The following is a 12,025-nucleotide window of genomic DNA, read 5'->3' as shown; positions in this document are numbered from 1 at the left end:
CTAATCGATTATTAAATTAGTCATCAATTATTTTAATAATCGATTAGTCATCGATTAATCGTGGCAGCCCTACTCATAACTGATTAAAAATGAGAATGAGGAGTGAAAGATGAAAATGAGTGCGACAGCTCGAGAGGAAATAAAATAAGGATAAAGAGGAAAATGTCACATCAGTGGTTTGGCCATATTTATCAGTCTATTTTCTCCTGGTCCTCACTTCAAATGAGTAAAAARAAACAAACAAAKAAAAAAAAATCAATAATTACTGATAGACTGATATTCATTTTTCAGCCATATCGCCCAGCCCTCATTACAGGATCTTAATTGTCTGTTTTTTTTTACCCATTCCATTGTAGAGTTGCTGTTTCATGACCCAGTTTAGCTTCAGCAGAGGAGACGACTGATTCTAGACTATTTTGGTTTACAGGGGAGTTTGTGGTCGGCTCAGGTCCTGCAGCTACAAAACAAGCTCACATCATCTCCAGCGTTGTGCTTCACAGCTGGTGTGATGTGCACGTGCTCATCTGCTCAGCTTTATATTTAGGCTTTAATAAAAAAAACAGCATGAAGGAGTTGCGTCCGCTTGTTGACCACCAAGTTTAAAGTGAATCATCTCAGAAAATGATGGATCTTTTTTTGTTTGTTCTGAATAGGAACGTTCTTGACCTAAAAGATCGATTTTTTTTTTTCCATGACTGTATTTTCTTTGTTGTAAAATGTACTATTACTCATTCAAACTGTATAAGCAAACTTTTTTTCTGTGCTAATTTTAAGTCTAAAGTTGCTATTTTAATTTATTTAGCTTTTTTTTTCAACAGCAGCAGCAGCAGTTTCTCAGTCCATCAAGAAAAAGAAAATAAAAACACCACGGACTGCAGAAGGACTCTGTGGAAACTATGGAAAGGTAGCAGAAACTTTCTGAGGTGGAGTAAAGAGTGTAATATGGACACAACCATGTACGCAGACTACAGGACTGCAGCTTACAGAAACATCACGGTACAACTAAACGCCACACAAGTGGTCACCTCCGGGGTCCTGCAGACCTCACCGAACCCTCAGCACTACATCATCAGCCTCGTCCTCTCTGGGTTCTACACTGTAGCCCTGTTTCCTATCGGCCTTGTTGGGGACGTCCTCATCCTCGTGGTCAATCTGGACCAGGGGGGCCGCCTAAAAGCCCCCGACCTGTACTTTGTGAACCTGGCCGTGGCGGACCTGATCCTGGTGGCCGACTCTCTGATCGAGGTGTTCAACCTGAAGCAGAGCTACTACAACAACAACGCCGGCCTCTGCACCTTCATGAACCTGTTCCAGCAGGTCAACATGGACAGCAGCGTCTTCTTCTTGACCTGGATGAGTTTGGACCGCTTCGCGGCGCTGACCAACTACGTCGGGCGCAGCATGGTCCGCTCCCGCCTCAGCTGCTGCCTGGTCTGGGCGGCGGCGTGGTCGCTCACACCGCTGCCCCTGGCCGTAGCTCAGGCGCAGCACGCGGGGGAAGTGCGCTTTTGCTTCGCCAACGTGACCCAGATTCAGTGGCTGGGGGTGACGCAGGGGTTCCTGCTGCCTCTCTGCGTCCTCGGCCTGTGCTACTGGAGAATAGCGCAGGCGCTCCGGCGCAGTCAGAGGCCTCGCCGGCAGAGAGCGCTTGCGGATGATCTCGGCCGCCGTGTTGGTCTTCTTCCTCTGCTGGCTTCCGGAAAACCTTTTAATAAGCGTTCACCTCCTGAGGGGCGGCTCGGACGGCGGCACCCTGTGGCAGGATTACCCCCTGACGGGACACACCGTTAGGCTGGCGGCCTTCTCCAACAGCTGCCTGAACCCGCTCATCTATGGCTTCCTCGGGGAGACATTTCGAAAAAAACTCAAGATATTCCTCCAGAAGAACAGATGGTCTAACTTGTACATGTCGGCTTCAGGGAAATCTATCTACAAACCAGCTGCACAAACACGCCAAAACTCTGCTCTAAGTTAAGCTCTTATGAACTCCCAACTCACGGTTATAAAACAAACTCAACAAACCTCAACCAACCTGAAAATTAAAAAAACTGGCTGGTGTCAAAAAAAGCACCAGGAAAAAGGATTTTTACCAACATTAATGTACRTTGATAACTCTTATCTGTGTTTATAAACTTGACACCTACCTGAATTTGTAAATGAGCAACAACTTTCAGCAGCTAACATATATCCTCACCTCAGTTTGCTTTGAACGTGTTTTCTCTCTCTTGTTCTTTTTGCACTTTTTATCACCTGCTGACTTTGTTACCAGATGAATCTGTTCCACAGCCTCCTGAACAAAATTAAAAAAAATGTTATTTTAAATAAGTTTAATTTAGCAAATTTTTTTGGGGGTGAAATGTGAACCTAAGTGAAGTTCTTAAGAAAAAAGGTATAACTCACCTCACTTGTCACATGTTTCCTTTTATTTTTTCTTTTAGTCTCCATTTGATCTTCTGCAAACTCTGGAAAGTCATTTGAGCTCTTGTTCCTTTTTAATGGATTTGAATTTGGTTTTAAAGACTTGTCCTTCACCATCATGAGACGATTCTACATAAAACAAAAAATACATCGTGCTACTGAATAAGCTGACAAAGATGTTAAAAACTCTAAGGTAAAGTCACATTTTTAATGCGTTAACCAAAAACTAATGTACAAAACTGCTCAAATTTATTAGTATTTCCAACTTTTTTTTGTCGAACAAATACACTAACATATCTCTATYTATTCCACTTCCACGAAACACAAATTAACTACTAAAAGATATAAAACGCTACTTTTATAAATATTATACGGTAGAAGTTCATTCACCTACTTGAAATGATCAGGAAAACGTGAAAAGGTAAAGAAAGCATGGATGGATTGGAACCCGGAAGTTCTGTCGCTCAGGTGGAACGTGATTGGACAACTGTCTGTACGTGCTTCGTGATTGGAAGACTGCTTCATGCGTAAAACTTTTTTTTCTTTTTTTTTTTTCAGGTTTTTTTGTAATATAAATTCAAGTGTACAAACATTTAGGGATATAACAACAATAAATAGGAGAAATAACATTTTCAAGGCACAAGATAGAACAGAGCAAACAATAGAAATAAACAAAATAAAAAAAATTCATACACATTCACACAGTTGTACTACAATCATAAGTCTTCAAAAATTTTCAAATCCAGTCCATAGAGACTTTGCATTCTTACATTTCATTCGTTTTAAAGCAATTAAATAATTTTCAACAAGATGTTTTTTAAATACATTAAAGATAGGCTTTACCTTTTTCCATTTACAGCAATGAATGAAATATTTTGACATCAGTAATAAATTGTTTAAAACATGGTCTGATTGTGCATCTTTCAAGTTCAATCCAAATATTATGTTGTCCAGAGTAAGTGTGTCCTGTAGCTGGATCTTTGTAGAAAGCCAGTCCAGAAAATKCTCCCAGAAAGTTTTTGTGTAAAAATACATTGATAAAAAAAAAAAAGATGATCCGTCGTTTCGATGTTGGATTCACAAAAAATTACAGTTGTTATGGTCAATATTAAATCTCATTCTCAGCATTTCATTGGATGGATAAACTTCATTCAAGATTTTAAAATTCAGGCGTAAAACTCAGCGTTGGCTGTAAAAAATAAAAATAATTTTGCTGTAGAAAATCATAGTTTTGCCAAATAATTATGCATATAATTAAACTTTAGATATAAATAATAATAATAATAATAATAATGTAAATTAGTATTAATAATGTGAATTTAAAACCAATCCCCTTCCTGCGTTTTGTCGGAACGGTCCGAAAAGACCGTCACCGTCTGTCTTCCACCGGAAGGATTTCGAAGTTGCACAACAATGAGCGTTACATGACCGAAAGCGCTTGGTTGGATTAAATAAAGATTGCTGTGTGAAATAARATCGCATTTTGTTCAAAATGTTGCGAACAACAGGGAAAGTTTTCAGCAGCTTCACACGAATAAGGAGCCCAGGAAGATTTATTAAAAACACGTCAACGACCGTGAGGTGAGTCTGGCTCCATGGTTCAATGTCAGCCAGTCCAGTTTAAAATGTTTAATAGCAGGTGCAGGACTTATACACTGACCGTTTAAGATAATGTTGTCTGAGAAGAATTTTGTCCTAGTTTTTCATCGTGAAGAAAGATTTTTTACTTTTTACCTAGGATATGGACAGGTTTGTGTCCTTATTAATAAAGCTTGAAATGAAGTCTTTTTCATCTTAAATGAAAGATACTTTCAATGACAAGAATGTTGTCCTCGTATTGTGCAGCTATCAAAATAGACATTTGTTTCCTTTACTTGCATTCAAGTCATTTCACAGAAAGGTCTCTTAATTTGCAAATCTCAACATTGAAAGTGAATCTTATTCGTTAACTGCTCTGTTTTTGCCAACAGTGTGCGGACTGTGGTCCTGAGCCCTCTGCTGTCGGCCAAAGTCCCCYCAGAGGATGAAGAGGCAGTTGTGGATGAGCCCATCAAGTTCTCCACCAGTAAGGTCAGCCACAGAACCTGGAAAGTCAACCATTCCATGGGAAGCCAGTACGAGCGGCCCTGGTGGAAAGTTGTCCCCATCATGACATTTGGCGTGGCCTTCATCCTCTGGTGCTTTCTGAGAAAAGAGACGGAAATTGATGAAATGCTGAAAAAGGAGCTGTTTGAACACTTACCTGGCCTGCTACCAGAGAAAGACGCAGAGAAAGACAGGGAAAAGTGAGGGCCTTACATATCACCAACCTGCCAGACTCTTGTGACTGACCCGTGTTGCTACAAAATTTATTTTGAATTGAAGCTTGTGTATTTCAGTAATGTGGAATTAAATGCTTTTACATTTTAAACTTCAAAAAGATAATACCTTTCCTTTGCTCACATTTACACAAGGTTCTTATATCTTATCATTTATTTACTGGCTTTTATTTTGAAGCCATTTTATCTCAGAGTAAAACAAAAAATTAAAAAGAAAAACACCACCCATATTTTTGAGGTAGCAGAAAGTTTATTTACAGCACAGGACATCCTATAGCATGCAAACACAGGTTTGCAGGTACTAATATTTGCAAACCTGAGAAGAAAGAAAGACTTAATGCTTCTACAGGAATATGAGAAAAGTGAAAGAAATGAGTACAAAAACATGCTTTGTTCTACAAATCACATGGGCACACATGCTGGTATTTTTAAGATTTACCAAAAAAAAAAAAAAAATCCCACCCTCACTGGACAACCCACCCATCCCATTAAAAAAAAATAAAATAAAAATTAAAAAAAAAAACTGAGAAACTATGCACGTTCTCCTCTAATTCGCCTGGCCAGCTGGATGTCCTTGGGCATGATGGTAACCCTCTTTGCGTGAATGGCACACAAGTTGGTGTCCTCGAACAGTCCGACCAGGTAGGCCTCACTGGCTTCCTAAATGGGGGGGAGGGGAGAGATAAACGTTAACTCCTACCCTGACATTATGATTTACAAACAATACGAAACTGCTTAGGACAAAACCTGACCTGGAGAGCACCAATAGCTGCACTCTGAAAACGCAGATCAGTCTTGAAATCCTGAGCGATTTCCCTCACAAGGCGCTGAAAAGGCAGCTTCCTGATGAGCAGCTCGGTGGACTTCTGGTACCGACGGATCTCACGAAGAGCAACAGTTCCAGGCCTGTAAGACAACAAACAAAAAAATAAATTAAAAAGAGCTGTGAAAATGCAAATAGTCTTGAGACTAATATCAGTGCAGTAAATGCCCTGCTGACCTGTATCTATGGGGCTTCTTCACTCCACCAGTAGATGGCGCACTTTTCCTGGCTGCTTTAGTCGCCAGCTGCTTCCTGGGTGCTTTTCCTCCAGTGGATTTACGAGCGGTCTGCTTGGTACGAGCCATTTCTTTACTATAAAAAGAAAAAAACAACAAGAGGGTAATATAAATAGATTTTAAAGTTACATAAAAACACGACTGTGTGTTTGTGTTGCTGATTGAGGGTGACGCAAGACAACCGCTGCGATGCCAAATGAGTCATCTTAAAAATAAAACACATCATCGGTGGCAGCAAAAACCAGTTTGAAGACAATCGAAACCAAATGAAGCTCCACCGCCATGTTTTTATGAAGGCGATTTTCATAAGATACAATTGTCTAAAATGGGTAAAAATGTATAWGAAAGAGTCTTGTGTAAAAAAAGAAAAATAGCCGATAAGCTCAGCCACCATTAAGCTACAGAGGATACACACGTTTGTCGCCTTGTTAGAAAATCAAAAACTAGCATGGACGGTTGCAAAATGGCGCCAGCTAACTACGGATAAGGCTGATATACAAATAAAAAGGGAACATAACGAACAAAAGAATTAAAAACACACATAACGGAGGTAACACTTAATGTACTGTAATAATAATAAACAGTAAAACACAATGTCTTAAAAGGATAACAAAACAGATCTGGTTTCGGCGCGCGTTGTTTTAATTGTTACAATAAGCACCGGTCCGGTCCAGCAGGGACTTCAACGTTTAWGAAAAAGATTAAACTAAATCAAATGAATGAACAACGCGGAGCTTAYGAGTGAGTTTTCGTGTGTAAAGGATGTCTTACCGTCTGTGTTTATATTTCTCCGGGAAACAAGCTTCTCCTCCTGACTTGCCGTCTTCCGATTAACTGTGGGAGGAAACAGGATGTGGTATTTATAGCCTAAACAACAGACGTCAGAGATCCGCCCACGGATCAATCTGATTCGTCCAGAGACAAAACTGACAACTACAAGACCCAATCAGGATTAACCGCACGCGCACACATGAGGTACAACAGTTTCAGAGGGAATCGTGGATATTTTGATAATAATGCTCAACTGCGTGTTCTTTTTTTTTTTTAAAAAAAATACTCATAAGCAACAATTTTTAAGCAGTTTTGGATGAGTTACATTATGTGTGAGGTTTGATGAATAATATATTCTATCAAATAAAACAACAACGTTTTCCCGACTTACTTTAAAAGCGTTTAATGTCCGTATTTAGATTCACAAGATTTGGGTTAAAATCCCCTGACGGTTTTATGATTTGCTCAAAGTTCATGCAACCAGGAGGACACATGTTCTGATCCTTTTGTTTAAAAAGGAGGGAAGCTGGCAGAGGCAGGAGAGCAGCCCGCCACTTTGTCAATCCCAGACAAGAAAAAAAAAAAAGCAGCCTTTGTGCTTGTCTTTAACTCTTTACTGTAACCTTCAGATCTGCAAAAATAAACTTTATGCACTGTGCCCCTCCAACATCAGTATATTTTTACAACACTTTCATGATTCACACTTTTTATAATGTTCTCACTTTTTGCTTTCTTTAAATCAATAGATAGATAGAAGAAAACTGCTTAAAGTAGACGTTAATTATGAATTAACTTTACGTTTTTCTGTTTAAAATCCCCAAATACTTTTAATGGAGTTTTATTTAGGTACACTTTTAAGTAATTCTACTCGTTCCGACTGATCAGAGCGAGGAACTATTTTGTGTTAGGGAAATATTTTCAGACGGACATATTTTCAAGTGGCACCGGTGGTGAGTTTTGCTGCATACGTTTTTCTGGTTAAATCGCGTAGAAACAGGGAGAAACCAGAATGTAAAGAGTTAAAACGTGCTCTGCTGGGCCTTTTTATATTTGAAATGTTCGAGTTAAAATAAAATTTGATCAGAAGAAGCGAATTTCAGCTAAAAAACCAACGACTAAAAGAAGCATGAGTGAGCAAAGGCTGCTGTTTTTAGGTACATGCTTGTCATTAAGGAATATTTTAATAATTATCGATGATAATTTAGTTAAATATCCTATGAACCTCTTTTATTGAAATGTTCAGAATGCCATCACTGGATGTACATCTACAACTGATTAACTTTTCATGTCAAATCCAACTAAAGATGGCCGCCACAAAACACAAACTGGTTATAACTCAATTAATTTGGACATATGTTGACATGAAATGTGGTTGTAGCTGAGACTGATCTCAATCACAAAATCTGAACTTTGACAGATTGATTTGTTTAAAATTTAATTTTAAAATATGCAATCATTTTTTATTCTCAAAATATCTCATGAAGCACTTGACAGATCCTAATGAAAGTTTCAGAAAGGAACCACTGGATGTGCATCAACAACTGAATAGCTTTCAGATTTATTCTGTTTACAGATGCAGCCAGAAGAAATTATCCCTAACATAGTCAGTTTTACAGATATTGAGCTGGACATGGTGGGTATTAGTAGCTGAGACTTACATTTAACACATAATTTAAGCACTAAAACATCTACATTATTGCATAAGGTTATACATAATTTGTTTTAAAGGCTTTTACCAAAATGGCAATAACACCATAGCTTCTAAATGTAAGTAAAAAATAAAAAAGACAGTGTGGAACTGGTGAAATGCCTCACATTAAAGTTAGTATTTTTCAATAGATGCATGTTTTTGTTAGTAAACTGATCTGTTTGTTTTCTGTCTCGACGTTAATCAGACATCAACACTGAAACAAAGACGTCTGTCGGAGCAGGAGTGAATAAACCCCTCTGGTCTCGCAGCGACAACTCCTTCAGGTTCAACTTCCTCGCTGACGGACCTCCGGCGCCTCAGGGGACAGCGTCTCCAGCAGCGGACCACGCTGAGGCCTCCTCAGCCCGGCTCTCCTTCACGGGCCAGGGCTCAGGCTTTGCCTTTAACTTCCAGATCCCCCCCGCTGCACCTCCTAATGACATAAACATGGACACAGAGGAAGAAAAGCCTGCTCTTCTACAGGAGGGTGTCCGTCCTCCTGAACAAGCGAAGAAGAAGACGAAACCTGGAAAGAAGAAAGCGTCCGACGCTGAGGTGAAGGAGAAAGCTGCTGAGGGAGGTCATGGAGCCGAGAAGCAGGTCAGTGTGGACAGTTTGCACCTAGTGAAGAATTTCACCTTATATGTGAAGCGTGGTTGGATCTGATGTGAGTCTGGTTTAGAGCGCGGAGGAGCAGCTGAACAGGCAGCTGGACTGGTGCATCGAGCAGCTGGAGCTGGGCCTGAGGTCCAAGAAGGGAACACCGAAACAAAGTCAGTTTCACTTACTCGTTATTTTCATCGCCGCAGGCAGAAGCAGAATACATGAATTCAATCTGTCTGTTAGCAAAATATCTCATGAACCAGAGGCTACCCCCATCAAMAGGCTGGGGCTAAGATAMGCTAAGCACGACGCCATCTTGAAACAGTCTACTTAAAGAGATGGGGCTACTCAAATTAAGTAAACAATGCTGAGTACTTACCAGATTAACAGGTTTTTCTTTTTAGAGTAGCCCTGATTTACATGTACTCTATAACACATTTACACACACAGATAGTTGAAAGAAAAAGTTTATTTTACCAAATTATTTTAACAAAAAAAATGTTATTTTTATTAACAACGTAGTAGGGTTGGGCAATATTGGCAATAAGATTAATCACGATTAATTGTGGTATTTAGCCGATAACGATTAATATGACGATTAATCCCCTGGAGTCTCTGGACACCTTTATGTCCTGGTCACATGACCAATTTTAGTGGGAAAGATTTGTTCTTCATAAAAATCTGTTCCAAATTGTGTCAAAATTACAGACTTCAGGCTGTACATCATATTCTAAATTGTGTTGATAGATAAATAGATTACAGAACCTTTTTTAATGTTCATCTTATTTAAAGCAGAGAGGAGCAGCGAGCGGACTCTGCCTTGTGGCATTAATCGTATTAATCATCAAATGCCAAAAAGTAATCGATTAATGTTTTTCTGACGATACAATTATGCCCTGACATCATAGTCAAAACACGTAAAAAAAAAAAGTATACTAAAATTACGTTGTCGAAATACAATAGAAAAACCAAGGCTTAAAGCATNTAACACATTTACACACACAGATAGTTGAAAGAAAAAGTTTATTTTACCAAATTATTTTAACAAAAAAAATGTTATTTTTATTAACAACGTAGTAGAGTTGGGCAATATTGGCAATAAGATTAATCACGATTAATTGTGGTATTTAGCCGATAACGATTAATATGACATTTAATCCCCTGGAGTCTCTGGACACATTTATGTCCTGGTCACATGACCAATTTTAGTGGGAAAGATTTGTTCTTCATAAAAATCTGTTCCAAATTGTGTCAAAATTACAGACTTCAGGCTATACATCATATTCTAAATTGTGTTGATAGATAAATAAATTACACAACTTTTTTTTAATGTTCATCTTATTTAAAGCAGAGAGGAGCAGCGAGCGGACTCTGCCTTGTGGCATTAATCGTATTAATCGTCAAGTGCCAAAAAGTAATTGATTAATGTTTTTCTGACGATACGATTATGCCCTGACATCATAGTCAAAACAAGTAAAAAAAAAAGTATACTAAAATTACGTTGTCAAAATACAATAGAAAAACCAAGGCTTAAAGCATCATTTTGAAAACATCGTTTAGAAATACACAATAAACTACAAAAATTTATTTAAAAATAAAAACAAAATTATGTTCAATAAGAAGATTGGCCATCATTTGTAAAATAAATGCTAGTCCATAGTTATTTTGTACTTTACTTTATTTTTTTCTGTGTTGTTTAATTATTGGTCTTTGAAGAGACCGAGCTTAGTCAGTTTCTGACGAACAGGACTCTTTTTTTTAAAGCTGTGTAATCTGGCAACATGTTTCTGCCTGATGGTGTAACTGTTCACCAGGAGTTGGATGAGGTCAAAGTAATGGTTGTCCATATTGGGACTCCACTATATGTTTTCTGAGGCACAATGGATCGATATCCCCACATTCATTTTTTACATAGACCAACACTGTGTGTCGGGAGCAGATATTTGTTGCATTGTATGTTCATGAAAAGCCTGATGCCTTTTTCTGCAGCAGTTAAAAGGTGTATTACACCTTGTGAGGGTGTAACAAGCCCACCTTTATTTTTCATTTGAAGCAGCTGATACAAATCATCATCGCGTGACGGCCCCTCTAGTACCTGAGACGTACTTTGTTCCTGCAAGAGATAAGCAGCGAATTTAAATAGAAAAGAATCAGATGAAAGCTCATTAGCCGTGACAAAAGTGAGGGAACGGGGGCAGTCCTTGAGCTCGAACAGGTTTCAGCCTTTATCTTCAGTTGGACAATGAGAGTCGGGGGTTCCTTTGTTGAGACTTTCACATGAATAAGGTCGTTAAAAGACCTGAGAATCACTGAGCCGCCCGTCCTTCCTGTGTGTCGTTTGGGCCTTTGTGTCCCGTGAGTTGTTTATGGGAGGTCCTGCAGACTGCGGTTCTGTTGTTTTTTGTTTCGTTTTGTTTTTTCAGTTCAACGTCTCTTAAACCATCTGGTTAAATAAAAATAAATAAATAAAATTAAAAAATGACCACTGTGGGATAAAAAGAGGAGYGAAACATGCAACCACACGGAACAACAAAAAGATACTCCACACTTACAGAGAAACGTTGAATTGTTATATAAAGATGAGACAAATGTGAATAAATGAATCCCATCACGACACACAAAGAAATGCTACAACAACGTAAATGAGACACAATATTATAATTATTTATTTATTTTTATATTTTTACTGATAGACAGCGTCGAGTTAGTGCCAAAGTTTTAAATAAAGTCGTTGCCAAAAAAGTAACATTTGGAGTTTGTGATGTGAATTACTCAGCTAACAGCACATTTAATTTTATATCAAACTCTAAAACATTTGACAGGTTTGGAGTGTTTTAATTGTTTTCTATTATTGCCTGACTCTGGCGGTCATCTTGAAATGGGTTGACTCCAAAAGTAAATCAGGTGTAGACGTACATCCAACGATCATTTCCTCAAAGTTTGATTAAAATCCTTTTAGTGGTTTATGAGATACAGCAGGTAAAATAAGTACTGAACACGTCACCATTTTTCTCAGTAAATATATTACTAGAGGTGCTAATGACATGAAATTTTCACCAGATGTTGGTAACAACCCAAGTGATCCATACATACAAAGAAACTTCTGAAGGTTCCAGTGAGCACTGTTGGGGCCATAATTCAGAAGTGGAAAGAACATCATTTCACC

General features: G+C 38.5%; 4 protein-coding genes and 1 pseudogene across 4 annotated transcripts in view; 3 read left to right on the top strand and 2 right to left on the bottom strand.

Moving 5' to 3' along the window:
- LOC106534825 (G-protein coupled estrogen receptor 1-like) overlaps positions 1 to 2,188 on the top strand; it is a 4,901-nt pseudogene extending 2,713 nt beyond the window's left edge.
- The window catches only part of chlsn (cholesin), an 18,319-nt gene extending 15,429 nt beyond the window's left edge, over positions 1 to 2,890 (bottom strand). Inside the window, exons 1-3 of the mRNA XM_014031590.1 lie at positions 2,813 to 2,890; positions 2,401 to 2,547; positions 2,195 to 2,290 (exon numbers count right to left, since the gene is read on the bottom strand). Of these exons, the coding sequence (XP_013887044.1) occupies positions 2,195 to 2,290; positions 2,401 to 2,538 (234 nt within the window). The 5' untranslated portion in view covers positions 2,539 to 2,547; positions 2,813 to 2,890. The remainder of the gene's footprint in view (positions 1 to 2,194; positions 2,291 to 2,400; positions 2,548 to 2,812) is intronic.
- A 908-nt stretch (positions 2,891 to 3,798) lies between these two features.
- Positions 3,799 to 5,192, top strand: uqcc4 (ubiquinol-cytochrome c reductase complex assembly factor 4). The gene is made up of 2 exons (XM_014031584.1): positions 3,799 to 3,999; positions 4,389 to 5,192. The coding sequence occupies exons 1-2, from the start codon at positions 3,911 to 3,913 to the stop codon at positions 4,705 to 4,707; spliced, it is 408 nt and encodes a 135-aa protein (XP_013887038.1). The 5' UTR covers positions 3,799 to 3,910; the 3' UTR covers positions 4,708 to 5,192.
- Positions 4,967 to 6,629, bottom strand: h3f3d (H3 histone, family 3D). Its single transcript, XM_014031583.1, has 4 exons — positions 6,567 to 6,629; positions 5,737 to 5,871; positions 5,489 to 5,642; positions 4,967 to 5,396 (listed from the first exon to the last, which is right to left on the bottom strand). The coding sequence occupies exons 2-4, from the start codon at positions 5,862 to 5,864 to the stop codon at positions 5,268 to 5,270; spliced, it is 411 nt and encodes a 136-aa protein (XP_013887037.1). The 5' UTR covers positions 5,865 to 5,871; positions 6,567 to 6,629; the 3' UTR covers positions 4,967 to 5,267.
- Positions 6,630 to 7,522: 893 nt separating this feature from the next.
- cunh8orf33 (chromosome unknown C8orf33 homolog) lies at positions 7,523 to 9,029 on the top strand (the record flags this gene model as incomplete). The annotated part of the gene is given in 3 exon segments (XM_014031582.1): positions 7,523 to 7,720; positions 8,462 to 8,856; positions 8,939 to 9,029. Coding segments are annotated over 3 exon segments (514 nt in total), but the record flags the coding sequence as incomplete, so codon positions are not given.
- Between the last annotated feature and the right edge of the window lie 2,996 nt (positions 9,030 to 12,025).

The sequence above is a fragment of the Austrofundulus limnaeus genome, unplaced genomic scaffold, assembly GCF_001266775.1.
Source record: "Austrofundulus limnaeus strain Quisiro unplaced genomic scaffold, Austrofundulus_limnaeus-1.0 Scaffold1275, whole genome shotgun sequence".
Classification (NCBI taxonomy): domain Eukaryota; kingdom Metazoa; phylum Chordata; class Actinopteri; order Cyprinodontiformes; family Rivulidae; genus Austrofundulus; species Austrofundulus limnaeus.
This window is presented reverse-complemented; position numbering and strand designations above follow the sequence as displayed.